The 26,365-nt window shown below is 58.1% G+C and overlaps 3 protein-coding genes across 15 annotated transcripts in view; 1 reads left to right on the plus strand and 2 right to left on the minus strand.

Moving 5' to 3' along the window:
* SYNGAP1 (synaptic Ras GTPase activating protein 1) overlaps positions 1-9,151 on the minus strand; it is a 48,958-nt gene extending 39,807 nt beyond the window's left edge. For 4 of the 11 annotated variants that reach the window (XR_013634610.1, XM_078848785.1, XM_078848788.1 and 1 more), the window contains exons 1-2: positions 8,564-9,150; positions 96-217 (exon numbers count right to left, since the gene is read on the minus strand). Coding sequence is in view for 9 of the 11 variants with exons in the window: in XM_078848785.1 (XP_078704911.1) it covers positions 96-217; positions 8,564-8,585 (144 nt within the window). In the remaining 2 variants the exon portion in view is untranslated. Of the gene's footprint in view, positions 1-95; positions 218-8,563 lie in introns of all 11 variants that reach the window. The other 7 variants (XR_013634611.1, XM_078848784.1, XM_078848789.1 and 4 more) reach the window with 4 other exon arrangements.
* Positions 9,152-14,387: 5,236 nt separating this feature from the next.
* CUTA (cutA divalent cation tolerance homolog) lies at positions 14,388-16,261 on the plus strand. Of its 3 annotated transcripts, XM_073326996.1 has the most exons (7): positions 14,388-14,475; positions 14,621-14,696; positions 14,942-15,090; positions 15,308-15,367; positions 15,522-15,567; positions 15,726-15,775; positions 16,011-16,261. In XM_073326996.1, the coding sequence occupies exons 2-7, from the start codon at positions 14,679-14,681 to the stop codon at positions 16,108-16,110; spliced, it is 423 nt and encodes a 140-aa protein (XP_073183097.1). In that variant the 5' UTR covers positions 14,388-14,475; positions 14,621-14,678; the 3' UTR covers positions 16,111-16,261. The 3 variants fall into 3 exon arrangements, with proteins under 3 accessions (XP_073183097.1, XP_073183098.1, XP_073183099.1); XM_073326997.1 differs by lacking the exon at positions 14,621-14,696 and having other exon boundaries at positions 14,414-14,475; XM_073326998.1 differs by lacking the exon at positions 15,308-15,367 and having other exon boundaries at positions 14,420-14,696.
* A 212-nt stretch (positions 16,262-16,473) lies between these two features.
* On the minus strand, positions 16,474-26,000 carry PHF1 (PHD finger protein 1). The gene is made up of 15 exons (XM_073326993.2): positions 25,779-26,000; positions 24,264-24,467; positions 24,102-24,183; positions 23,548-23,643; positions 23,354-23,463; positions 22,891-23,039; positions 21,647-21,742; positions 21,316-21,384; positions 21,114-21,237; positions 20,674-20,741; positions 18,677-18,823; positions 18,171-18,306; positions 17,972-18,075; positions 17,831-17,890; positions 16,474-17,454 (listed from the first exon to the last, which is right to left on the minus strand). Exons 2-15 carry the CDS (start codon positions 24,450-24,452, stop codon positions 17,145-17,147), a joined length of 1,740 nt encoding a protein of 579 aa, XP_073183094.1. The 5' UTR covers positions 24,453-24,467; positions 25,779-26,000; the 3' UTR covers positions 16,474-17,144.
* Between the last annotated feature and the right edge of the window lie 365 nt (positions 26,001-26,365).

A 26,365-nucleotide genomic window follows, 5' to 3' on the forward strand; every position in this document is an offset into this window, starting at 1 on the left:
GGATCTCTGCTCTGGGTGGAGGGTCTCTCTGGGGTTCCCGCAAGCTCCATGCTCCCCCTCGACTTTACATCCTGTCCCATCTCTGTGTGTCTCACCTCGTCCTCGTCTAGCATAAGCAGCTGGTTTCCAGAGATGATGCAGAATCGTGGATTCCAGGCTGGGCGTTCGTAGGGAGAGTGCATATAGGGCATGCGGTGCATGGGGGCTCCTCGCACATCTGGGCGGGGCAGGGAAAGAAGGTTAGAGATGATGCAATGGGGAGAGGTGTCTTCGTGGGCAGACAGAACCCTCCTTCCATCCCCACACACGTCCCTCCCTCATTGCATGCACCCCTCCATCCATCTCATCCCAAGCACACCTGTCCCACACCACTCCTGCCCTCCTCACCCATGGGCACGTTTCCATCCACCCCGAAGCACATTCCTCCATCCATTCCTCCCCTCCCACAACATCTCTCTCATTACCATGTTCTCCACAACCACTGTGGGGCAACAGGGACAGAACTGACCCACTGGGCCAAAGTAAGGAATGACCAGGTCACAGCCACACTCATGGCTGGGCTCAGAAATGGGCTCCGCTCCTCTCCCCACCCATACCCCACTTCCAGCCCAGCGGGACCAGACCTCAGAGCTCTGTCTAACCCTGTCTTCTCCACCTCTTCACTCGCAGCCCGGTGTCCCCATCTCTCCAATTAGCCCCAGGCTAGCCGCCCCCAGCCCCATTGCAACTGGTGCCATAGCCCCAGGGAGGACCGTCCTAGGATAACCTCACTATAGGAGATGTTCTCTCCCAGTCCCCAGTCGGGATCAGTTTACGCTCTGAAGCAGCAGGGTTTTGACACCCCCCCTCCCATTTCAATAACTCTGCCCATGGAACCAACAATCCACACAGGAAGATGCTGAAGACCCCAGAACAGCACCTAGAAAGGTGGTTCTCAAACTTTTGTACTGGTGACCCCTTTCACATAGCAAGCCTCTGCGTGCAACCCCCCTTATAAATTAAAAACACTTTTTTTACATATTGAACACCATTATAAAAGTGGAGGTAAAGCAGGGTTTGGGGTGGAGGCTGACAGCTTGTGACCCCCCCCCATATAATAACCTCATGACCCACTGAGGAGTCCCAACCCCCAGTTTGAGAACCCCTGACCTAGAACTCTGATACACCCTTCTCCAGGAAGGAGAAACCATAGATCATCCCCAAGCCGGAATAGGCTTCCCCCTCCACCCCTGGCACAGAAAGTTCACCCCAGACTAACCCTCCCACTCAACTCTTGCCAAGGGCTGGATCACTGGCCACAGACTGATTCAAAGGCAGTGAGTCCAGAAAGGACCAGCCAGTCACGTAGTTTGACCTCCTGTCAAGCACAGCCAGAGAATGGCGCCCCGGCATCCCTGTACTGACCCCAAGAATCTGAGTCTGGCTACAGCATCTCCCAGAGAGAACTGGACACCCTCAGGAGACGGAGAGCCCATCCCCTCCCTTGGGTTAATCCCGCCCTCTTAAACAACCTGAGCCTTAGTTCCAACTGGAATTTATCTGGCTTCAGCTTCCAGCCAATGGTTCTTCTTCTCCCTTTCTCCATTAAGTTAAAGAGTCCAGGTATTTTCGCTATGTGACGGCCCTTACACCCCGCAATCAAGTCACCTCTCAGTCTTCCTTCGATCAGCTGAAGAGATAACGCCTGGTTAGCCGCTCGCCATCAGGCATGGTCTCCAGCTTTACAGATCGGTTCTGTGGCCTCTCCCATTCTTCCACATCCTTTTAAAGCATGCAGGCACTAGACATCTCTTCAGTGCTGTCCGCAGAGGTAAGGTCACCTCCCCACTTCCTTGTTTAGACAGGCAAGGATCATGCCATGGGCTCATTCTGGGAGCTCACGTGGAGACTGGGTCTTAATATTGCCAATGCCAGGGGTTCAGAACCCACATGCCAGGGCCCCTCAAGTCACCCCATTGACTTAATATACCTATCTTTATACATCTGGGGGTTTGGTGTAATTACACCCTATTTCTGAACCTGTGGGGTGATAGCTCGGAGCAGACAGCTTAGAAAATGGTTTTATTTATATTCAATGCAAGCCAATTCTCTCCCATAACCCCATGACTGCAGGCTCTGAGGCTTTAATATTGCAAGGGGAAATCCCCAGAGCTGGATATGCTGCAGGCTACGTCTTGGCTTAGGCCAGGTCTACACTTAGACAGTTTCCCACTTTACCTCCGCCAGTGCTGCTGTCTCTGGCCCGGCGAGCGAAATGCGCTGCACTGGTGTAAAGTACCTTACCCTGGGAGAACCAAGCCTATACCAGGGCTTTTGTCAGCCAAAAATTCTCCTCCCCAATGCACAGAGCCAGGCCAGCAAAGCTGGAAGCACAGGCCAGGCCATGGACCATCTGCGTGGCGTGTCCATACAGCACCAGGCACAAGAGGGTGCTGGTCCTGGCTGGGGCTCTGGGGTGCCGAGTGTGTTATGGTAGCAAACAGCTGCGCGGGAAGTCCCATAACCCAAAGCAGAGGGGCGGGATGGGGGGCCTCACACCAGTGAGAAGCAGAGGAACCATCCCATGGGAACAAGTCACCTCGAGCCTCAGGGGAAGCAAACAGAGCTGGGGGAATCCAGCACCACAGGCAGCATATAATCCTCCTGCCCCCAACAGGGGGCTGCCCCCTCCCCAGCACAGACTGGGTGGGCGGGGTCTGGAGTCATGGCCTGCCCAAGATCACTCACAGGATGGGGTTTGCAGGGAGAGGTGCAATGGGCTTTTGCAGCACAGTGCTGCCATCCAGTGGACATAGTGGGACATAGCAGGCTACTGAGCTCACCTCTCTGCAGCCCCTTCCATCTCCAAATACACACACAGGAGTCCCTGCACTTGCTAAGGAACTCAACCTGGTACCTGCCCCAGCATTGCACAGTGCAGGGGGACTCCCCCTGAGAACAGCACATAGCCTATGGGAAGGACACCAGGAGTCCTGACTCCTCCCCACTCACCACTCTATCCCTTGCTAGAACCCAGGGGTCCTGGCTCCCAGCTCCCCCTGCTCTAACCACCAGAACCCACTCCCTCCCTGCCACACACACAGCTGGGGAGGAGGACCCAGGAGTCCTGGCTCCCAACTTTCTGCTGCTATCTTGTTAATCGCTGTGCAAACTTTGGGCAAAGCATCTGCTACATCCTCCTCTGCAGCTGGTCACATAGAAGCTAATAACCTACTACTGCTGCCAATTAATTGTTTAGCAACCTGGGAGAGGTCTGTGCTGCGGAGCTAGAAGGTTGTGGGGTCAGATCCTCTTGGTGGCTCATGCAGGGTGGGATGAGAGGGGAGAATAGAGTGCAAAGACATCATTCCAGACCACGTCAAACTCATAACACATTTGCACAGGGGGACTGAAGGAAGGCTGCATGGGATACCTGAATCCTGGAAGTCCCCCCACTCCCAGCACTGGACTTTGAACACTCCTTTTACCAAGGCCGATAGAGGGCTGGAGGAAGGAGCATGTGGGGATGGATGGATGGAAGGGTAGGTGTGGGGATGGACAGATGGATAGAGATGTGGAGGCAGAGAAGCATGCTTGGGGAAGGATGGAGGGAAAGAAGTGTGTGCAGGGACAGAGGGCCAGGTCCAGGGAGGGTTGGGAACAAATGGGTGCATGAGGAGGGATGCTGGGTGGGAGACAATCAAGATCCTGCCCAAGTCAGCATGAGGAGGTTGCAATAACTACTATCCTTGCACTGACCCTGTAGTGTAAGAGCACCCAGGTGTGCTCACACACCAATTCCTGTCTTAGTGTGTTCGGGATTGCTCATGTTTTGATTAAGGTGCACTGTGGGGCACGCACTGGCAGAGCATGTTTTGCATTAGGCTAAAGGCTGGGAGTGGGGCCGGGGGTGTCCAGAGGGCAGAGGAACCCAGCCCTAGGTCAGAGGCCAGGCCCCAATTTCCTGAGCGCCTGCTCTTCCCAGGCCCTAGGGGGGAGGGGATTAGATGCCCAGCCATGGGGCAGGGCCAGATCAAGCCATTCTCCTCTTAGTCACCAGCTCGAAGCCACCCCTGGGCAGCAGGGCCCCACTCCTTGGGGCTTGGCTCTGGCTGCCATGGCAGGCTCAACCCTGCTTTGCCTTCATGGCAGGCTCCGTGGAGCACCCAGGACTGCCTGGGGCACAGCTAGAACTGCCCCATGACCCCTGCCCCCAGCCAGCTGGAAGACAGTTGTGCTGTGTGGGGCTGTCAGATTGCAGAGAGAGTCAGAGATGCTTTCTCCAGTGCTGAACCCATACGATTCCACACAAAGCTGGATATTAGCAACATGCAAATTATATGCAAATATGCAAATGCACAATGCTTCCTTGCTTCAACTGACCTGCCTGCAAAAATGCAAATCAGTTCACCACATCATTTGCATAGAATAGCCAAGTATCCCAAGGACCTAGCCACTCCTAAAAGCTGGTGTCCTTGTTAGCTCCTGGGCACTCCTCCACACTTGTGGGGGTGGGGGGGTCACTCAGCACTGGGGCCCCCAGACCCACACCTCCTGTGCCATCCCCTCAAAATCCCCAGCACAGCCCCCTCCCCCTCCCAGCCCTGGCATCACAGTGTGGGCGCAACAGGGGGGGCTGACTGTCCCATCAGATCTGAGTGTGCCTGGAGATCCGTGCTGGGAAGTGACAGCCCAGGGAGCATGTGGGAGAGGGGAGCCTGGCAGAGAGAGAGAGATAGAAGAGACACCCCTCCCCCCAAAAGATACAGATACGGGCCCTTCCCCTGCCCCATCTGCCACCACCAGCTACAGGCCCCTCCCCAGACTTAACTGGGGAGAGGATGCCCTACCCCTAAACGGGGAGGGGCCCCAAGTGCCCCCCCAGCACACCTGCAGCTCACGACACTGCCACGCTCTGGGGATTCGATTCATGCCAGTCCCCCCCCCCGCCCCGGATGGGGGGGAGGAGGGAGCATCCTCCAATGGGGTTACCTAGCAACCGCATCCCACCACCTCCTCACATTGAGTGCAGGAAAGAGACCGTGGGGGGTATTTCATCCCAGCATCCCCCAAAGCAGGGGGGAAGCTCCTGGCTACTCCAGCCCCGACTGCTCCCAGCAGGGGGCGCTGTGGGGAGTAGGGCAGGGCGCTGGCTGGGGCGGGGGAGCTCCTGGCTATTCCGGCCCCAGCCTCTCCCAGCAGGGGGCGCTGTGGGGAGCAGGACATGTCACTGGCTGGGGGTGGGCGGGAAACGCTTGGCTATTCCAGTCCCGCCGTCTCCCAGCAGGGGGCGCTGTAGGGACCTGGGCAGGGCACTGGCTGTGGGGCAGCACCCAGCTACACTAGCCCCGGCCTCTCCCAGCAGGGGGTGCTATGGGGAGCTGGGCAGGGCTGTAGCTGGGGGTGCAGCTCCCAGCTACTCCAGCCCCAGCCTCTCCCAGCAGGGGGCACTGTGGGGAGCAGGTATGGTGGGGCTGGCACCACTGAGGAGGGAGCTCGTTCTGTGTTTAAAGGCCCTGTTAATCACTGAACAGGGTGCTATGTTTATTCCCTCATTAATATTTCTATTTTGGAGTTGCAATAAATTAGCATAATAAATTATGGGGCAGTTGGGATGGGAGTCTCCACCGCCCACCCTTCAGCAGGGTGTTCCCATCCCTCAGCACAGCACCCCCACCCAGTGTCCTCCCCACCTCTCCCCCAGCCCAGTGCCCCCCAACCTGACCCTGCAGCACAGCGCCCCTGGCACTGCACTGGGGCCAGCAGTGACAGAGGGGTGATTGTCCCCTACTGTATTCCTGCAGCACCACTCATGCTAGCCATGGGGGGTTAATCCTAGCCCTGCCTGAGGTCTCCGGCCTCCAAGTGCCAGGAGGTGTGGGGGGTGACACCGGGGCACCACCTCAGTGAGGATTACATGTACCTTGGGCACAACAGGGAAAAGTGCCGGGCTGTGGGGATCAGACAGAGGACACAACACTCCCTCGGGCCCAGAGCCCAAGGACATGGGGACAGGAGGAGGGTGTTCAGACCCAGGTGTCCGGGCAGCAGGAATTCTAGGAGCCAGGTGTCAGGGTGCAGAGAAGTTCTGGCGGGGAACATCTGGACCATACATGTGACAGCACGAGTGGCATGAAAACCCCATCCGCCCAGTCCTTTCTGGGCCAGCTGGGAAAGTGGGTCATGCGGGTCTCCTGGTGATTTGCACCAGCCTCACATCAAGGGCCAGGGCCCCCTAAATGGGGCCAACACCCCCCACCTCAGAGTGGGCCCTGACCACGAGCAGGGGCACACTCCAGCAGGCCGTGGGCTGAGAATGAGTGTGGGGGGAGGAGGTGAGCTGCAGAGAGCGACCCCCAGGGCCCTCCCCGATGCTAGGATCCCAGCAACCAATCTGGATCCAGCCCTAAGAACCCCGCAGCCAACACAGGTAGCGCTCCCCAACCCTGGCTACAGGCAGCATGTGGTATTCCCAGCCATCACAGGTCTCCTCTCCCTCCTGCCCCCCACAGGCCTGGGCAGTGCACCCACTACCCTCCACTGCCCCCCCAAACTCCTAGTTACCCCTACTGCCCCCAGGTCCCCTAGCTACCTCCACTGCCCCCACAGGCCTGGGCAGTGCACCCACTACCCTCCACTGCCCCCCCAAACCCCTAGTTACCCCCACAGCCCGGCAATGGTCCCCACCACCACCACCATCCCACAGGCCTCAGGCAGTGACCCCCCTGCTCCCTCTACTACCCCCCGACACAGAGGACAACAGACAAGCTCTTCAGATACCCCCAGCACCTCCTCTGTTTCCCCCCACCCCCAGCTGCTCCCAGATGTATCCCCTGTCCCCAGCCATCCATCAACCCCAAGGTCCACCAGGTAACTCCCCCAACTCCTCCCTCAGAGTCCCCCCATCCTCTCAACACGTGCCCTGGGCTACCCCCCACTCCACTTCCAACCACAGACATTCCCTCTCTCTGCTTTTTCAGACCCCACAGGCCCTGAACAGCCTCCCCATACATCCCTCTCCCCAACCCCACTGACCCCTGGGGTATGCCTGCCCACCCACCCAACCACCCTGCAGCCGCACTGGCTGCTGGGAAACCCCACACACACACATCCCCCTCCCCAACCGAGCCTGACCCTCAAACCCTGCAGCCCAGATGAACTCTCCAAGCCCCCAATTATTGCACTGTGAACTCTTCAATATTGTCTCCCCAGAGAATACCCTCCTGTTCCCCCCACTGCCCACCCTCCCCCAACCCCACAGAGCCCCCTGCACCCAACCCCAGAGGCAACTTCCTTTTGCCCTTCCCCACAGACTCTATGAGCCCCAGACCCCACAGATCCCAGGGTACCATTCAGTCTCCCCCACCTCCTGCCACCAACACAGCCATCCCCTGTCATCCCCCGGACTTCACTGAGCCCAGAGCACACCCCAATCCCGCCACCTCCTGCCCTAGACAACTGAACCCCGGACATCACAGGCCCCAGGGTACCGTCCAGTGCCTCCCATCTCACCTCTGACTCCCCACTGCCCCACAGGGCACCACCAGCATGTTGTCCTGCCTCCCCACCAGCCATGGGGCAGCCCCTTCAGGAGAACCATTCCCTCTCTTGGATGGCACCTCAAGCATACCCCCTGCCACCCTAAGATAAGCTGGCATCCCTCACTGTTTCCCCAGGCCCCATGTGACCCCCTCATCCCTCACACAGCATCCAAAGGTTCCCCCCACCCAGTTCTGAGCCCACAGGCCCTAGGTGACCCCCCCACAGTGCACCCACTACCCTCTACTGCCCCCCCAGACCCCTAGCTATCCCTACTGCCCCCACAAGCCTGGGCAGTGCATCCACTACTCTCTACTGCCCCCCACCCCAGGAACCACCCCCAGTCCTGAGCCCACAGGCCCTGGGTGATGCCCCCTCCTAGGAGCCACCCTTAGTCCTGAGGCTGCAGGCCCTGGATGACCCCCCCGTCCCAAGAGCCACCCTTAGTCCTGAGCCCCAGATCCACAGGCCTCAGCTGAGTCCCTTTTATGCCTCCACTACCTCCCCCAGGCAAACCCCATTGCTTAAACCCCACAGGACCCAGTGGCCCCCAGGACTCCACACACAGTCATCCCCCTCTGCCACCACATGCCTCAGTCACCTCCCAGTGCCCCCCACCTGCCCCAGGTAAACCAGATTCTCCTCCCAGCCAGATAGACACCCCACATCTCCAGCAGAACTCTGACCCTCCAGCCCACCCCAGGTGACCCCTCCCATTCCTGCCCAAGTTTCAGTGCCCTGTGTCCCAGATGTGGTGCCACGCTCCCTGGCTAACTCTGCCTGCCCCCGCAACCTGTCCCAGGTGAACCAGATTCTTCTCCCAGCCCCATAGACACCCCACATCTCCAGCAGAACCCATTCTCCTCTCTGACCCCACAGCCCTCCCCTGCCCCATTCCCAAGCCCAGACCCTGGAAGAACCTTTCAGTACACTCCCATCTGTCCTAGGTGAGCTTGCCTGTTCCTCCAGCCCCCCTCAGACTCCAGAACCCATAGGCCCTAGCTGTGCCCCCCTCAACCCCAGCTGAACCCACCCCATCCTTTACCTCGAAAGGGGACATAGGACATGGTTCCTTCAGCCGCTCGCTAGTCCTGGGCGCTTGTCATGGAGGAGGTGAGGGTGGGGGGAGAGAAGCCGACCCAGGAGGAAGTGGGGTGGGGGAATCCCCAGAGTGGGAAGGAGAAGGGGAAACCGGGGGGGGGCAAGGACCTCGGGGGGATCCAGGGAAGAGGACTTAAGAGGAACCAGGAGAGTAGGGGTGCTGGGGGATCCGGGAGACAGGGGGTTGGGGATGCCAGGGGACTAGGGAGAGCAGGGTGCAAGGGGTCGGGGAACAGGGGGTTGGGGGTGCCGGGGGACTAGGGAGAGTGGGTACAAGGGGGTTGGGGGAACAGAGGGTCAGGAGAGTGGGGTGCAAGGGGGAACCGGGGGACGGCAGCAGCAGCAGTCGGGGCGGTGATGAGTGCAGCAGGAGCGGCCAGGCCTGCGGGGGGGCCGCCTCCCACCCACGCTGCCTGGCTGGGCCCCGCCGGGCCCCCGCAGCCGAGCTCCCCCTCCCCCGCTCGCCGCCGCCGCCGCTGCCGCCGAAGGATGCTGCTGCCGCGGATGCTGGTGCTGAAGCTGCGGCCGCTCCAACCTCGCACACGGGCCCCGCGCGCTGCCCACTCTTAAAGGCGGCCGCGCGGCAGCTGCAGTGGGGGTGGGCGCCGCGTGCGGCCGACAGAAAAGGGAGCGGCCGCGTCCCCTTTAAACGTCGCTTCCCCACCCCGAACACACATTCCGGGGTTGGGGGCACGTGGGGTTCGGAGCCAGGTGCCGCCGCGCACCAGGAACCGGGTCCCTCAAACCCGCCATCCAGCTCTATGGCCTCTACCCCCCAAAAGCCACCATCCTCCTCTATGGCCCTGTCCCTCCGAGCCCTCTGCTCCCCAAAGCCACCATTCTCCTCTATGGCCCCTGCCCCCCAGAACACCCCACCTCCCGAGACCCCATCCAGCTCAAAAGCCCCAGTGCCCCCCGCCCCATCCGGCTCTATGGCCCCTTCCCCTCAGAGTCCCCCGCTCCCCAAAGCCACCATCCATCTCTATGGCCCCTGTATCCCGTCCCCCGCCAAGTCCCCTGCCCCCATTGAGATCTGTGGCACCTGGCCCCATTCTAGATCTATGCCCCCACAGAACACCTGACCCCACTCTCCAGATCTATGGCCCTGGTCTGCCCCCCAGTGCCTCTTGCCCACTGACCTCCACAGAACACCTGACCCCCACTCTCCAGATCTCCAGCCCTGCTCCCAAGTACTCCAGTATTGTTTCCTTGGCCCACCCTGCACCAAACCCTGGCCCCTGGTACTGCGCCAAGCCATCCCCACAACTGTCTGCTGTTCTGAGTGTAGAGTGCAGCTGCCTTTAATGGAGACACCAGAGTAGGGCAAATGTGGCAGCAAGTACTTGTGAATGCAGGATGAGGATCAGCGTGCAGGGGACTTGTGCATGCAGGGTGAGTGTGCGTGTGCAGAGAGCAACTGTGTATACAGGAGGAGGTTGAGTGTGTGTGCAGGGTGAATGTGATTAGGGTGGGTGTGAGTGTACATGGGTTAGTGTGCCTTGGGCAAGTGTGCATGCAGGGTGAGTGGGAGTGTACATGAGGGAGTGTGACTGCAGGATCTCAGTGGAAGAGAGTAAGTGTGCACGTGGTGAATGGGACTGTGTGTGGAGCAAGTGTGCATGCAGAATGAGTGCAAGTGTGGAGGGTATGTCCCCCTTGGACAAGCACGCTCAGGACTAGTGGGAGTGTGTGTGGGTTGAGAATGATTGTGTGCAAGTTTGCATGAAAAGTGAGTGCACAAATGGTGTGTGTGGAGCATGCAGGATGAGTGAGTGTGTGCAGAGAAAGAGCAAGTGTGTATTTGGGATGAGTTTGCATGCAGGGTGAGTGTGAAAGGGGCAAATGTTCTTGTAGGGCAAAGGTGAGTGTGCATCTTGGCTTCTCCCTATGGGGTAGCTGAGCTTCCCCACCCCTGTGAGCTGAGGGGGTGTGACGCCTCCCCTCAGTGTGTGGTTGTGTAACAGCCCCCCATTAGTGGGTCAGGAGAAGAACTCTCTCCCTAAGGGGGTGTTTCTAGGGCAGCTCCAGGCTCTTGCAGAGAGAGAGAGGGTGTGTGTGTGTGCACATGCTGGTCTCTGAGTGGCTGCACTGGTGTGCGTGCAGGGTAAGCGTGCATGTTTGTGAGTGCACGAGGTGCAGTGGATTATTGTGGAGGAGTCTGCTGGGTGCACAGAACTGTCTGTGTCCAATACTGGCTTGGCATGTGGGTGCGTTTTAGGGATGTGCATACATTGGGCAGGATTGTGTGTCGGGGTGGTGTGTTAGGAGATATTTTGCGTTGGTGTGTTTGAGTTAATTGGGAGTATATTGCGTTGTGTGATAGGGGAATAGAGTGTGTTTTGTTGTGTTGTTTTTTAGGGTTCCGAGTTCAATCCTTGAGGGGGCCATTTAGGCATCTGGGGCAAAAATTGGGGCCATTTAGGGATCTGGGGCAAAAATTGGGGATTGGTCTTGCTTTGAGCAGGGGGTTGGACTAGATGACCTCCTAAGGTCCCTTCGAACCCTGATATTCTATGATGTAGATCCTTGATGATGCACTGGAGAGGTTTTAGTTGGGAGTTGTAGGTGATGGCTAGTGGTGTTCTGTTACTTTCTTTGTTGGGCCTGTCCTGTAGTAGGTGACTTCTGGATACCCTTCTGGCTCTGTCAGTCTGTTTCTTCACTTCACCAGGTGGGTATTGTAGTTTTAAGAACCCTTGATAGAGATCTTGTAGGTGTTTGTCTCTGTCTGAGCGAATGGAGCAAATGCGGTTGTATCTTAAGAGCTTGGCTGTAGACAATGGATCGTGTGATGTGGTCTGGATGAAAGCTGGAGGCACGTAGGTAAGTATAGCAGTCAGTAGGTTTCCGGTTTGGGGTGGTGTTTATGTGACCATCGCTTATTAGCAATCCCTCACTCTCACAGACCTTGGGAGACAGGCCAGTCCTCACTTACAGACAGCCCCCCACCTGAAGCAAATACTCACCAGCAACTACACACCATACAACAAAAACACTAACCCAGGAACCAATCCCTGCAACAAACCCCATTGCCAACTCTGTCTGCATATCTATTCAAGGGACACCATCATAGGACCTAACCATGTCAGCCACAGGGGCTCATTCACCTGCACTCCCTAGGTAACACTGGAATGCATTACCTAGGGAGGTGGTAGAATCTCCTTCCTTAGAGGTTTTTAAGGTCAGGCTTGACAAAGCCCTGGCTGGGATGATTTAACTGGGAATTGGTCCTGCTTCGAGCAGGGGGTTGGACTAGATGACCTTCTGGGGTCCCTTCCAACCCTGATATTCTATGATTCTATGATCTACCAATGTGATAAATGCCATCATGTGCCAGCAATGCCCCTCTGCCATGTACATTGGCCAAACCGGACAGTCTCTACACAAAAAAATAAATGGACACAAATCAGACATCAAGAATTGTAACATTCAAAAACCAGTAGGAGAAGACTTAAAAGTGGCAATTCTTCAACAAAAAAACTTCAAAAACAGAGTCCAATGAGAAACTGCAGAACTGGAATTAATTTGCAAACTGGACACCATCAAATTAGGCCTGAATAAAGACTGGAAGTGGATGGGTCACTACAAAAAGTAATTTTCCCTCTGCTTATACTCACACCTTCTTGTCAACTGTTGGAAATAGGTGATGTCCACCTTGATTGCATTGGCCTCATTAGCACTACAAAAGTAATTTTCTTCCCTTGATATTCACCCCTTCTTGTCAACTGTTGAGAATAGGCCATTTCCACCTTAATTGAATTGGCCTCGTTAGCACTGACTCCCCCCCCCCCCACCCGCACTTGGTAAGGCAACTCTCATCTTTTCATGTGCTGTAATATTTATACTGCTTACTGTATTTTTCACTCCTTGCATCTGATGATGTGGGGTTTAGCCCATGAAAGCTTATGCCCAAATAAATTTGTTAGTCTCTAAGGTGCTGCAAGGACTCCTCATTGTTTTCTCTGAGCATACTCTCTCCAAGGGAAAGAAGCTTACACAGCTTTGACCTTCCTGGGTCTGACCTCAGAGCATTCAGCATCCCCTTCCACATCGTGTGCTTCCCGCAGTGAGTCCGCCCGGGTGGAAGCCAGAGGGCCCTGCACCCCAACTCCACAGTCAGCAGTGACTCTCAGCCAGCCGGTAAAACAGAAGGTTTATTAGGCGACAGGAACATAGTGTAGAACAGAACTCGTTAGCAGAGAAAACAGTGACTTTCAGCCAAGTCCATCTTGGGGGGAGGGGAGCCCAGAGCCAGGGTTCTGGTCCTCCCCCTGCGCCCCAAGCCAGCCAAGACTGACTCACTTCCAGCTGCCTGGCCCCTGCCCTGCCTTTGCTTCCTGGGCCAAGAGTCCTGGTCGCATCCCCCTCCTGGGTCTCAGGTTACAAAGGGGTGGTCATAGCATCCATGCAGGCAGCTGGAGCAAGCCCCACAAAAGTCACACACACTTATTGCCACCATCTAGACATTGTGGCACCTTAGAGACTAACCAATTTATTTGAGCATAAGCTTTCGAACAGCTCACGAAAGCTTATGCTCAAATAAATTGGTTAGTCTCTAAGGTGCCACAAGTACTCCTTTTCTTTTTGCGAATACAGACTAACACGGCTGTTACTCTGAAACCTGTCATCTAGACATTGGTGTAATACACAGGGAAATTGAGGCACACACAGCATTAATGCAAAACAGTAAGACTCACATAGGCTTACATACAACAAAAGGGAGAATTCCCACTACATAACACCCCAGTTACAGATTTTTTTTGGGGGGGGGGTCCTGAGCTCAGGCCCTGGTATAATTGTACCCCCTTTCCACCCTCTCCTCAGCCCCTGTTTGGATGTGTCCTTTGGTGATTTAGGGGACACTATGGTTGTGTTGTGTACTACGAGTGTCTGTGGTTGGATGGGTGTGTTGCTAATGAGCCCTAGACCTATCCCCCTGCAGCAGCTCATTCTGGCCCCTCACCCTGATGCTGGGGGCAGGCCATGCCTGGGCACTGGGGGTTCACTTTCCCATCCCGGCTCTAAGCAGTCTCTGGGGAGGGGCAGACCTTGGGCACTGTTAACCCCAAACCTGCGGGATGTGGCCTGGTGCCCCATAAGGAAATGCTGTGGGGATGAGCGTACCCAGCCACAAGTCCTCCCCAAAACATCATCTTGGGAAGCTGGGGCACTGGCAGGGTGTGTCTCTGGCATGCTGAGGGGGTGGTGGAGCTAGATGTGGTGTGAGGGATCAGGACTCCCCAGGGTTGTGGGATGTGGTATCTGGGGCAGTAGCATTATAGTGAGGGGCTGGGGTCAGGATCCTGGGTTCTGTCCCAGTTTGAGCAGTGGAGTGGGATCTAGTGGGATGGATAGAGTAGAATGGGCTTGGATGCAGGACAAGTGGAGCAGCAGCTGGGCCTGGGTCACTGTGCTCTCTCCACTTGGCAATGGCCCAGCTGGGAGTTCCCTGCTTGCTTAAGCATCCAGTCCCTGGAACTGAGAGGCAAAGCTATTTGATTAGGGATTAGTGAGAGAGGGCTGCATGTCACGAGTGAGGGTCACTGGCAGAGCTGTGTAGCGGGAGGGTGCCCAGGGCTGCGTAGCAGTGGGCTGCAGTCACGATTGAGGGGCACTGGGAAAGCTATGGCGGTGATCCCAGGGCTGGGACAACAGGGGGCTGCAGTCGGGACTGAAGGGCGCCGCCCGGGTCAGGTCCGCCCTGATGATACAGGAGGCGGGAGGCACATGGTGAGGGGGGCGGGACACAGTCTGGTGACTCTAGGGGGCGGGGTTTAGGAAGCAGCATGCTGCCGTCCTGGGTCACGTGAAGGGGGACGGGCGGGTGGCTTCCGCGCAGATTGCAGCTGCGGGCAGGTAGGAGTTGTGGCGTGTGTTCGTACCAGGGGAGCGCCCTGCTGCCTTAGGGACTCAGCGCACCGGCTGCTGTAGGGGCTGTTCTCCCCTCGCAGGCAGAGCTGGCCCCAGGGGAGCCGTCTCAATTGGCTGTTTGCCCTTGCAGGGCTGGTCCCAGTCCCCTGAGCTGAGTCCTGCAGGGACGGTGGCAGCGACGCGCGCCGATGAAAGCTGCCTGCTGCGTGAGTAAAAGCCGGACCCCTGCCGACCACCTGTGGGGCTGCGCCTCGCCCGGCGCTGAGATGCAGCCGCCTCGGGGGGGGGGGGGGGTTCAGCGGCTTTTTACACTTGTCGTGCAGTATAGTGCGCCTCCTAGTGCTAACTTGGGGCCAGTGCTGAGTGCGAGGGGAGGGTGTCCCCAGCGAGACCCTCACCCCAGTCCCTGCAGCCCCCCGGGTCTGGCCCTTACTCTGTTTCTTGGCCACAGGTGCTGTTGCTGTCCCTGTTGATGGTCCCACTGCTTCGAACCGTGTATCAGCGTCTCTTCTCCATGGCAGCTGAAGCCTATACCCCCGGGAGCCTGTCAGCTGCCTTCGTCACCTGCCCCAATGAGAAAGTGGGCAAGGAGATTGCAAGGTGGAGCTGGGAAGGGAGTGGGCGCTAGTAGATTAGAGTAGCTAGGCTGGGAGTCAGGGCTCCTGGGTTTTATCCCTGGCTCTGGGAGGGAAGTGGGGCTAGTAGGTTAGAGCAGGGGGCTGGGAGCCAGGACTCCTGGGTTCCGTCCCAACGAGGGGAAGGGGTGGTTTGACTTTTGAGCGTGGAGGACACTGATGTGTATTTTTGTTCTGAGCAGGGCGATAGTAGAGAAGCACCTGGCTGCCTGTGTCAACATCATGCCTCAGATCACATCCATGTGAGTGCAGCAGCCAAGTCCCCAGGCTCTATGGTCACTGCATTGGGCCTGGAACTGGGATGGGAGGAGTTGGGGGAGCAGCCTGGCCACCCTGACTGGGGCAGGCTTTCTTGGTGTCTCCCTCTCACCAGCTCCCCCTGTTGATTTCTTTCAGATACGAGTGGAAGGGGAAGATCGAAGAGGACAGGGAGGTGTTGCTGGTGAGGGCCCATGTGGGGAGGGTCTTTGTGGGATGGGGCATAAATCCCCTGCCTGTGTAGGCAGTGGGGAGGCTCTAGAACCCTGGGCTCTGCCCTGCACGTTTGGGGGGAGTAGTCAATGGAAACTCCCAACCTTTCACTATCTGTCTCTTCCCCAGATGATCAAAACCCGGAGTTCCCGGATCCCAGTGCTGACCGACTTTGTCCGGTCAGTCCATTGTTCTTCTGTCTCCTTCTCCACCTTGTGGGAGTCTGCTGGTGGGGATGGGCCTAGGGAATTTCTGGCGGGGGGTGGAGTCTCTTGAGAGAAGGCCCAAGGGGTGTGCAGGAGGGTTGCTGGGGGAGGACATGAGTCTCCAGGGGGGTGGGTGGCAGAGTGGTGAGTCCCCAGGGGGAGTTGCTGGGGAATCCTTGCCTCTGACTTCCCCACCATCTCCCTATAGGTCGGTGCACCCATACGAAGTAGCAGAGGTGATTGCGCTGCCCATCCAGCAGGGAAACCCGCCATACCTGCAGTGGGTTGGGGAGACTGTACCAGAGTGATACCCCCCCTACCCCACAGCAGGGAACCATCTGCCCCTTCCCTGCCTCAGTCACCCTGTCCTGAGACACCATAAGAACAGGACTCACTCCATGGATTTTTTTGTGTGTGTGGGGGGGACCTGCAGCCAATAAACTGCCTCCAACGCACCAAGCAGCAGGGTTGGCTCCTCATTCACAACACACAGCCCTGGTCTACTTGGGGAGTGAGATGGCGCCTTAGAGCCAGGACTCCTGGGTTCCCTTTCTGGCTCTGAGGGGGGAGCGTGGAGTTGTAGTGGTGGAGGCTTGCCTCCTGGGTTCTAGCCCTTTCTGCGATACAGCAGCCTGTGGTGCCCTCCCTCCAATGACGAGGCTGAGTCTGGCTGCAGCAAGCTCTTTATTGCAGGTGTCAGTTTGTACAGTCAGAATGGCAGTGGTGACAACAGCATCAGCACACAGGGATGGGGGAGAGGGTACAGCTGGCCTGTGGGGAGGGGAACATACGCCATCTGTACAGCAGGTTACAAGCAGGATGGATGACTGTGCTGGGGGGCACCTTTCTCTTCCCAGGCCTTGGGGAGCTGCCACCTCCCATTCCTGTGCCCGCATTCTGCCTTGGCCAGCCCAATTGTGGCAGGGTGCCCCAAGCTCTGCCCTCCCCACATTGCACTTCATTAAATAGAATTTTTACAGAATAATAAAAAAGCAACAAGAAAATAAACCCTTTGAATACAATGAAGCATTTGCCTGTTGGGGGGGAGGAATGCCCCCCCATCCACCCTAGGGCCCTTCTTTGAGCAGGACTAGGCAGTTCATGCCTTATATCCAAGCTGAGGGTGAGAGCCCCTCATTACAGTGCAACCCCACACTGCTGTCAAAGAGGGACAAATCCATCCCCTTCCCAGGGGAGAGGCCTGACCCTGCACTCTGTCCTGGGGGCTCCTGGGAGTTGCACTCTGCTCAGAGTGTGTGTGGGGAGGGGGAGGAGGGGAAAGGAAGGACAACTCTCTGCAGCCCCAGTAGAGGGGGTATCTCTCTGGCACTTCCCTTCCCCCTCAGAACATGCCCCCTCCACCCCATTCCACCAGGTACTGGACAGTGCCATCGAGGGTGACCCTGCGGGCCAGGATGCGGACAGCCTCCCCACGGGCCAGGCGCCCCATGGCTCCAAAGTAGCTGCTGCTGGTGGGGGCAGGGCCTGGGCACAGAGTGTTGGAGGAGGGGGAGGCGAGGGGCTCTGGCTGGTGCTTGGTGCTGGGGGCTGGGTAGTTTGCATGGGGCAGCGGAGTGTGGGCAGGGGGATGCTCAGGGCTCTCGCTCTCTGGGGCAGGTGCTTCGCGGGGGTCCGGGCTGGCAGTGGTGCTCCTGTTATAAAACAAGGTGGATCAGAGAAGCCTGCACCGTGAAGTGCTTCTCCCCAGTCCCAGCCCAGGGCCTGCTCCAGAAAGTACCTGCAAAGTCCTAACCTGGGTGGAGCTTCCCCCATCCAGTGAGGCCATCCTGGCCCAAACCAGTTTTAGAACCCCTTTACAACCCAGTCTGCGCCGTGGAGGACTCAGTCCTCATTCTAGAATCTCCCATTCCTTGCTCTAGAATAGATATCATCCCTTGGGAGCCTGCCTTAGAAACTGGCCTCTGAGCCGCCTCTAGGAGATAGGGACTGCTCTCCCGAAAGCACATCCCACTGCAAACAGGCTCCGGAGAGGGTAATGCCCTGGGAGCTGCCCCTGCCTCCCCTCACCTCAGGGTCCGGGCAGTGTTGGCGGATGGGTGGAAGGAGGCAAACATCCTGATGGGAGCACTGTGGGCAAGAAAGAGCGAGAAATGGGGTGAATGCAGGGTTGGGCAAGGTGGCACCCCCACCCTGCTGGTCCCTCCTCACCTCTCCAGGCAGCGGGCGTCAGTGCGGCGGAAGTTGTAGGTGCTGGAGGTGCCGCTGTAGCCACAGTATGTCTGGCTAGCACTGACTGGGGTCTCCACCACCTCCTGCAGGGAAAGATAATCAGTGGGGTGCCCTGGGAAGGTCCCCAAAGCCCAGGGCAGGGGCAGCTCCTAGAGCAATGCGGGAGGCTGTGCTGTACCTGGGTGAGGGCTCTGTCCAGCTGCCACTTCTCCCTGCTGCTCCTCAGCTCCATGGAGTCTGTGGGTTCCGGGGGGACCTTGCGCCTCCGTGGCCTCCGGTGCCCTGCCCCACTGCTGCCCTGCCCTGAAAGGAAGCTGTAAGAGACCCTCCTTATCTGCACAGCACGCAGGGGGCCGCGCCTGCTCCACTGGGAGCCCAAGGGGGCTGGGTCAGTGACCCCTGATGGGAACGGGGAGGCAGGGTAGAGAGACTTGCCCAGGCCCTGTGACCCCTCCTGACAACACTCTATCTGCTACTACGGACCTAACCTGGGCCCCACAGAACTTCCCCAGGGGAAAATGTGGGGCGGGAGCTCCCAATGCTCTCTCCCTCAGTCACATCACCTCAGTGGTATCCCTGCACTCACACCCACCATGCCCTTCTCACCCTAACCCCATGCTGGAGCCCTGGGGTGGTGGCTGAATGTGTAGGGCAGGAGGAGTTGGGGCAGCTGAGGCTGCTTACCTGCTGTCAGTAAGTGAGGGCTGCCCCTGGGGCTGCTGAGCTGTGGAGCCACCATGGCCCCCAGGGCACTGAGGTGCAGGAGGTGGCACTCGTATGTGGAGCCCAAAGAGACCCTTCCGCTTCTTGATCTCCTTCCCTGAAATAAACCTGGAGAAGAAGAAGAGAGACCAGACTCAGATCTGCAGGGCAAACAGCTCCCATTCGAACTTCCAGCCCCCAGGCAAGAGCATCGGGAGCAGCAATGCAGAGGTGTGCAAGAGCCTTCATGACTGAGCGGGTGTGCTGTGAGAGCATGTGAAGGCTGGTGCAGTTTCAGGTGTGTGCGAGGGCGTGGCAGAGTGTGCTTCGGCTAGTATGGTTCCAGGTAGGTGGAAGAGTGCAGGGGCTGGTGCAAGTGGGAGTGGGTGTGAGGACATGGTGGAACATGTGAGGGTCAGTGTGGGTGCGAGCAGTGATGAGCTGCCAAAATCTTAACCGGTTCCCTCCTCACCCCATGAGGGGGTTGTGGCCCATGCCCACCCCCACCCTCCAGGCCCCTGCCCCATCCACCCTCCTCCCCTGACTGCCCCCAGAACTGGGCAGGAGGGTCTCGTGGATCACCGTAGTGGGTGCTCACCCCGCCCCTAAGAGCCAGGGGGACGTGCCGGGGGGCAAGGTGGGGAGTCCCAGCAGTGCTTACCTGGGGCAGCTCCCAGGAAGCGTCCAGCAGGTCTCTCTGGCTTCTAGGGGCAGGGGAGCGTAACTAGGTGGGGAGCAGGGAGAGCAGCTGCTCCCCCAACTGATCACATCAAAAGTGGTGCCTTAGGTGCCAACTCCATGGGTGCTCCGGGCTGGAGCACCCACGGGGAAAATTTGGTGGGTGCAGAGCACCCACTGGCAGCACCGCGCCCGGCCCCAGCTCACCTCCGCTCCGCCTCCTCCCCTGAACGTGCTGCCCCGCTCTGCTTCTCCACCCCCTCCCCCAGCTTCCCGCGAATCAGCTGTTCGTGCGGGAAGCCTGGGAGGGCTGAGAAGCAGGCGGCGGCTTTGCGCTCAGGCCCAGGGAGGTAGAGGTGAGCTGGGGCGGGGAGCAGTTCCCCTGCGTGCCCCCCCTCTGGGTTACCTGCTGCGGTGTGGGCGGCCCTCCTCGCGCCACCCAGCCCCAGCTCATCTCCGCTCCGCCTCCCTGGGCCTGAGTGCGAAACCGCTACCTGTTTCTCAGCCCTCCCAGGCTTCCTGCGCGAACACCTGATTCGCGGGAAGCCGGGGAGGGGGGAGAAGCAGGGCGGGGCAGCCCGTTCAGGGGAGGAGGCGGCGGAGGCGGTGCGGAAGTGAGCTGGGGCCAGGCGCGGGGTGGGGAGCTGCTGGTGGGTGCTCTGCACCCATCAAATTTTCCCTGTGGGTGCTCCAGCCCCGGAGCACCCATGGAGTCGGCGCCTAAGATGCCACTTTTGGCCGGTTGTTAAATTTAGAAGCCCTTTTAGAACCAGTTGTCCCTTGCAGGACAACCAGTTGTAAAAGGGCTTCTAAATTTAACAACCGGTTCTAGCGAACTGGTGCGAACTGGCTCCAGCTCACCACTGGGTGTGAGGGGGCGGCGCAATTCAGTGAGAGTGCGAGGGAGTAGCAGCACATGCGAGAGCTGGCATGGTTCCAGGTGAGTGGGAGGGAGTGGCAGAGCATGTAAGGGCCAGCATGGTGCAGCGTGCAAGGGGGCAGTGTGATTCTGCGTGGGTGCAGGGGCATGGCAGAGAATGTGAGGGCCAGCACGGTGGAGCGTGCGAGGAGGCGTGCGATTCAGTGAGGGTGCGAGGGAGTGGCAGCACATGCAAAGGCTGCTGTGGGTCCAGGTGGATGCCAGGACATGGCAGTGCGATTCAGCGTGGGTGTGAGGACATGGCAGCAAGTGTGAGGGCCAGTGTAGTTCCAGGTGAGCAGGAGGGAGTGGCGGAGTATGGCAGGCGTGTGGAAGGAGGGGCCACACAGGCAGAGCAGAGTGTTACAAAAGCTCCTCCCACCTGTCTTTGTGGCTGCTCAGGGCACTCAGCAATTGGCTGTACCGGTCCCTCTTGGGTGTATCCGAGAGCTGCAAGGACCAATGAGAATGGATGAGGATTAGTGAGGGCCATGACCAGAGAACCCTATATTGCCTCTGGACTTCTCCATCTGCCCCCACAGCATATCTGCCCAGCCAGCTCCCAGACAGCCCTTAGAGTCCCTCCCACTCCATTCCACTCTCTCCCTGGGTACCTCTCACCCAGGTCCCCAACCTCCCTTTCTCTCACTTCACTCCCACTCCTTGCTCACCTCTCTCCCCCAGCCCTGTCCCCTTCCCCCTGCTCCCCCTTCCTGCAGCCCCATTCCCTACTACTTCCCCCTGCTCCTCCTAGCCCTGTTTCCTCTCCCAGCACGCCTCACAGTCCACTTTCCCTGCAGCCCCTTCCCACACCCAGCCCACCTCTCCCAGCAGCAGGTTGTCCCAGTTCTCGCTGGCAAACGGCAGAATCTCCCGCTCAAAGTCAAAGTATTTCTTTTTGCAGCAGATGCTAAGGTGATAGAGAATGAGATGGGCCACGTCCACCCTATAGGGAGAGGGGAGAGGGTCAGTGCTGGCATGGTGGGGACATGTACTGGAGGTGCGGAAGGGCTACCAGACTCACCATCTCAGGGGAAGTCTCCGTACGCTCTCAGGACCCCCAGTGCAGACACAGCACTCGAAGACATAAAATCTGGAAGAGACCCAAGGTGTGTGAGGGAGGAATTAATCCTGGATCTCAGGGACCTCTCCCCACATGTGCCCTCACCTTTCTGCATAGGGGAATGAGAGGATCTCAGCTCCCCACCCCACCCTCTTGTCCCCTCACCTATGTCCACAGGGTAGTGGCGTGGATTTTACTTTCCTCCCCAGTCACCGCATGTCCCGTAACCTGTCTCCACAAGGGGCAGGGTGGATTTCAGCCCTCCACCTTGAGTCCCTCCATGCCCCCTCACCTGTCTCCATAAAGCAGTGGCTTGCTGAGACACTGGGTACATGCCTCATGGAACCACTGGGCGCAGCTGCAGCACTGCAACATCTTCAGGTTCCACCTAGGGGGGAGAGGGAGGCTGAGTGAGCACATGAGTGAGAGGGGCAGCCTGTCAGGGGCCCAGTACCCTCCCAACTGGAGAGAGAAAGGAGTTCACCTGGGGCATTTGCTGACCCACTCCAGGCACCACCCAGCTCTAGAAATGCCCTCCTCTCCACCCCATGAGCAGCTCCAGAAACCTACCTTCTAGTCCAGAAACCCCATCCCATCCAGCCTAGAAAAATCTCTCTCCCTTGGTGGAAGCTGCTGTAGAAACCTGCCCCCTCCAGCACACAACTCACTACAGCAACCTCATCCCAGTCTACAGCCACTCAATCTGGAACTTGTACTGGAAAAATCTCATGCTGGAAGCTGTTTGGGAAATTTGTTTTACAAGGACCATCCTGCTCTAGAAACACCCAGCCTGGCTCTAGAAAAGAGCCTACCCCAACAAAAGCTACTTTAGGGACCTCTGAAAACCTGACCTGACTTTACAAACACTGCGTTACTCCCATGCCAAAACAATCCAATTCCAGAAAGCACTCCAGACCCTTTTCTAGAAACTGTATCTAACTTCAGAACTCAATCTAGAAACCCACCAGTTCAGAGCTCACTTCAGAACCATCCTCCCAAACAAGAACTGGTCATAGAAAAAAGTTCCTCCCATATTTAGCTATTATAGAACCCCCACCCCACCATGGACTTTGCTATGGAGACCTCCTTCAACCACAAGACCACTTTGAGAAATCACGCTCCCTGTTCTGAGCTTGCTCTAGAAATCTCTGGTTTCAACACCTGCTCTTGAAATTGACCTCCCTTTGTGAAGCCTGCTTTAGAAATCTCTTCCAACTCCAGAACCTCCTTCCAGTCCAAAACTAGTTCTAGAAATCCAAATCCAAATGGTTTTGCTGGAGCTAGATAGGGCTCTTGCTAATTTATCTCTAAAATTAGAAAATCCTTTGGGGCAGAAATGGTGGGGTAGATGTTACCTACTCTATCAGGATCCAAATCGAGGGGCCTAGTTGCAATCTAGATCTGAAATCCTGCTGCTCAAGACACCCACTTTGGCCGGAGCAGGAACATTCCTGATTCCTGCTCTTTGCCACAAAGAAGTAGATGCAAGGGCAAGTGCTGACCTCAGGAATCTGCAGGCCCAGAAGGGGAACTTACTCTCCAGGGCCTCCACAGTAGCAGTAACACTGCTGCCGATTGGTCAGGTGTGCAGGATCCCACTCCAGAGTCTTGAGCTGATAGGGCAGCACCAGCTTCATGCTCAACATGGCCTTTGCATAGGGGCCTTTCTTGAGCGCACCACCTCTCTGCCAACAAGAGAACAGAGAGAGGGCGTGAGACAGGCTGGACACAAATCAAACAGATCCATCCACAGGAGGACAGAAATGGGGGGCTTGAATCAGAGGGATGCACCTGTTGGGGGGAAGGGGACTCATGAGGGGACGGGAGTCAGAGAGACTAACCTGTTGGGGGGGGAGCGGGAGCTGGGGGGGGGGGGGGAACACTTGCTGTGTGGGGGATAATGGGAATCAGGACACCCCACCCCCTTTTTATCAAAGGCATCACTGAGGACATGAGGGGATGATGTCTGGCCTCCCACAGCTGCCAGCCCCATGCTCACCTTGGTGGCCACAGCGAAGACACACTGCCGGCACATCCATGCACCAAGAACCCCAGCCCCATCGCTGCTCGCATCCAGCACTCTGGGCAGATGGCACTCCTGGTGGTAGGCTGCAAGGGGAGAGAGCTGGTGAGAGAGGAGAAAGGGGGTCCCAAGATGGCCAGAGGATGGCAGAGGAGAGGAGCACCACTTACTGTGCCCACATTTCTCACACCGAACCAACTGGTTCTCTGGGCTCACGGACTCCGAGTAACACACGCAGCAGATCTGCTCCTCACCGGGCACAGCGGCTGTGGGAGAGAATGGAACCGGCTCAATTAATGCCTTGCTGGGGGCAACCCAAGTCTGGGATAGCAGGGGGCTGCAGGTCAGGACTGAGGGGCACCAACAGAGCTGTGCATATGGAGAGAGCATAGGGCTGGGATAGCAGGGTCTGTTGGGCTGTGAGTGAGGGGCACTGGCAAAACTGTGGGTGGGAAGCCCAGGCCTAGGACAGAAGGAGGCTGTGAATCAGGATTGAGGAGCTGTGTGTGGAGGGAGCCCAGGGCTGGGGTAGTAAGGGGAGGGGCAGTGGGTTGGGAATAAGGGGCATCAGCAGACCTGAGAAGGCTGTGGGTCAAGACTATGGGGCACTGGCAGAGCTGTGCGGGGTGGGAGCCATGGGACTGTGAGCTTGGAGTGAGTGGTGTGGCGGCGGAGCTGGGGCTGCGGGCTGAGAGTGAGACTACATCAGGACTCCAGTGCTCACCAGGGTTAATGTCCTTCCAGAGCACCAGGAACTGGGAATTGTCCTCAAATTGCACCAGGCAAACCTGCCGTGAAGCATCCACCTGCCAGAGGAGAGAGGGGTGAGTGAGTGCAAGGACAGTCAGTGGAGGGGCCCTGCTGTGTGTGTGAGGGCTTCACTCACCTTCTTGATGGTACCCAGATAGAGCAGGCCATCGGTCCAGCGGGCCAGCACATCTTGCCCCTCCCAGAAGCGGGGCCGGCTGGGAGCCACAGCAGGGGCCGGGGCAGCCGGACGTTTCCAGGGGCCGGAGGTCAGGCGGGAGCTCGTGCGTGTCACCCGGGAAGTCTGAGCAGGTAGCTCGCTCGCCATCACATTGTGACCAATCTGCCATGTGAGGGGAGAGGGTCAGTCACCTGCCAGAGCTCAGGCCAGAACCCAGGATTCTTCATTCCCAGCAACTGCATTCACTCCTGTGGGGTTCCTTTACATAGCAAGGGGGCATATTCTGTGTGAGAGGAGGGTCATAGATCTGGGGAGCTAGCCTTGGACTTGGGGTACCATTTATTAGGGGGTCTCCCAGATTGAGGAGTGTCTCAGAACCAGGGGTCATTTCTTGGAGGGAGATCAGAACTAGGGAGGGATTCTCTAGGGGTATCTCAGACCTAAGGGACCTGATCTGGGGTGTCCCAAATTCAGGGGGCCCTCTCTGTGGTGTCTCAGATCTGGTGGACCCAACACTATGGTGTCTGGGATCCTGGGCTGTCCTCTCTGGGAGGGTCTGGGATCTGGGGATGTGTCAGATTTAGGGGACCTGCTCTGGGATCTGACAGTTTCTCAGCTCTGAGGAGCCTGGTCTTAGGGGTCTTAAATTCAGGGGGTCCACACTGAAGTGTCTGGGATCCAGGAATATCTTGGAGGTGGGGGGCCACTTTCAGGGGGTCTGGGATCCATGGGTGTCTTGGATTTGGGGTATCCACTCTGGGGGATCTAGAATCTGAGAGTGTCCCAGATTCAGGAGACCCTCTCTGGCGATGTCCGGGAGCTGGGGGTGTCTTCAATTTGGGGGGCCTCTTTGGGGAGTCTGGGGGTGTCCCAGGTTCAGGGATCACTGTCTTGGGGGTCTGGGATCTGAGGGTGTCTTGGATTTGGGAGGAGTCTCTCAGGAGGATCTGAAATTTGGGGTGTTCCAGATTTGGGGGGCCTCTCTGGGGGGATTCTGTGACCTTGGGATATCTTGGATTCAGGAGACCCTCTCTGAGAGGTCAAAAATCTTGGATGGGGGGTCTCAGTGGGGGGCTTAGATTTGGGGAGACTCAGATATGGGGGCATCTGGGGGCCCGCTCAGGGATGGTTCTGGGGCAGTCTCTGATTCAGGGGGACCTGGGATCTGGGGGTGTCCTGGATTCAGGGCCCCTCTCTGGAGTGTCTCAGATTAGGGGGCCTTCTCTGAGGTGAGTCTGCAATCTGGAGGTGTCTCAGATTCAGGAGGGCCCTCTGGGGTGGGTCTGGGATCTGGTCCCGCTCAGACTGAGGGCATCTCAGTTGTGGGAGCTCTCAGATGTGGCACGAAGGAAGTCTCATTTGGGGATGTCTCCTTTAGGGAGGATGGAGGGGCTCTCTGTAGCTGGGCAGCCCATCTCTCTGCCCTGCATGGGGGAGGGGTGCTCCCTCTCCCTCAGCCTCTCCTGCCCTTACCAGGTCTCCGAGTCTCCTGTGGGGGTGGGGGCCGGCTCTCTCCCCTCCCCAGTCTGGGGAGGGGGGGCGTCTCAGGGCTGAGGAGGCTGCCCGGGCCCTCAGGGGCTAAAGAGCAGGCCCCTCTGCGGCTCCATCCTAGAGCTGAGCCCAGTGACGCAGCAGCAGCAGCCGCCAGAGCGGGGAGGAACGAGGGGGGATGCGGAGAGACGCCGGGGGAGAGGACCCCCCTAACGCCCCCCTCCTGGCGCTGCCTGCAGAGCAGGCCCTCGGCACCCCCCTCAGGACCCCCCTTCCCCGGATCTGCACTGACAGTGGAGCACAGCACCAGACAGCTATGGTGGGGGAATCCTCCACCTCTTACGATCCCATTCCTTGCGCCAGCCAGGTGGGATCACGTCCAGCTCCACCTAGAGGGGCCAGGCCCTGGAACCCTTTCCCAGCGCCCTGAGCCAGCCAGCCCCCACCCTGGGCCAGAGCGGAAATGACGCCCCCTCGAGGGGAAAGGCCCAATGTCTCCTGTAACCAGAGCTGGGGTCACTCCTGTCTCCTTCCCGCCCCACTGCCCCCTCCAATGATCCCATTCTGCC

This window comes from Lepidochelys kempii, chromosome 14 (genome assembly GCF_965140285.1).
Source record: "Lepidochelys kempii isolate rLepKem1 chromosome 14, rLepKem1.hap1, whole genome shotgun sequence".
Taxonomy (NCBI): Eukaryota; Metazoa; Chordata; order Testudines; family Cheloniidae; genus Lepidochelys; species Lepidochelys kempii.

Excerpts from the sequence above, each read along its gene's own strand:
- CUTA (XM_073326996.1), top strand. Across the intron at positions 15,091-15,307 it reads GTGGGCAAGGAGATTGCAAG|GGCGATAGTAGAGAAGCACC; the intron begins GTGGAGCTGGGA and ends TGTTCTGAGCAG. Across the intron at positions 15,368-15,521 it reads ATGCCTCAGATCACATCCAT|ATACGAGTGGAAGGGGAAGA; the intron begins GTGAGTGCAGCA and ends GATTTCTTTCAG.
- PHF1 (XM_073326993.2), bottom strand. The coding sequence starts at position 24,452 with ATGGCGAGCGAGCTACCTGCTCAGACTTCCCGGGTGACACGCACGAGC. Across the intron at positions 21,743-22,890 it reads TACTGTGGAGGCCCTGGAGA|GTGGAACCTGAAGATGTTGC; the intron begins GTAAGTTCCCCT and ends TCTCCCCCCTAG. Across the intron at positions 21,385-21,646 it reads CCACTGCTTTATGGAGACAG|ATTTTATGTCTTCGAGTGCT; the intron begins GTGAGGGGGCAT and ends GGTCTCTTCCAG.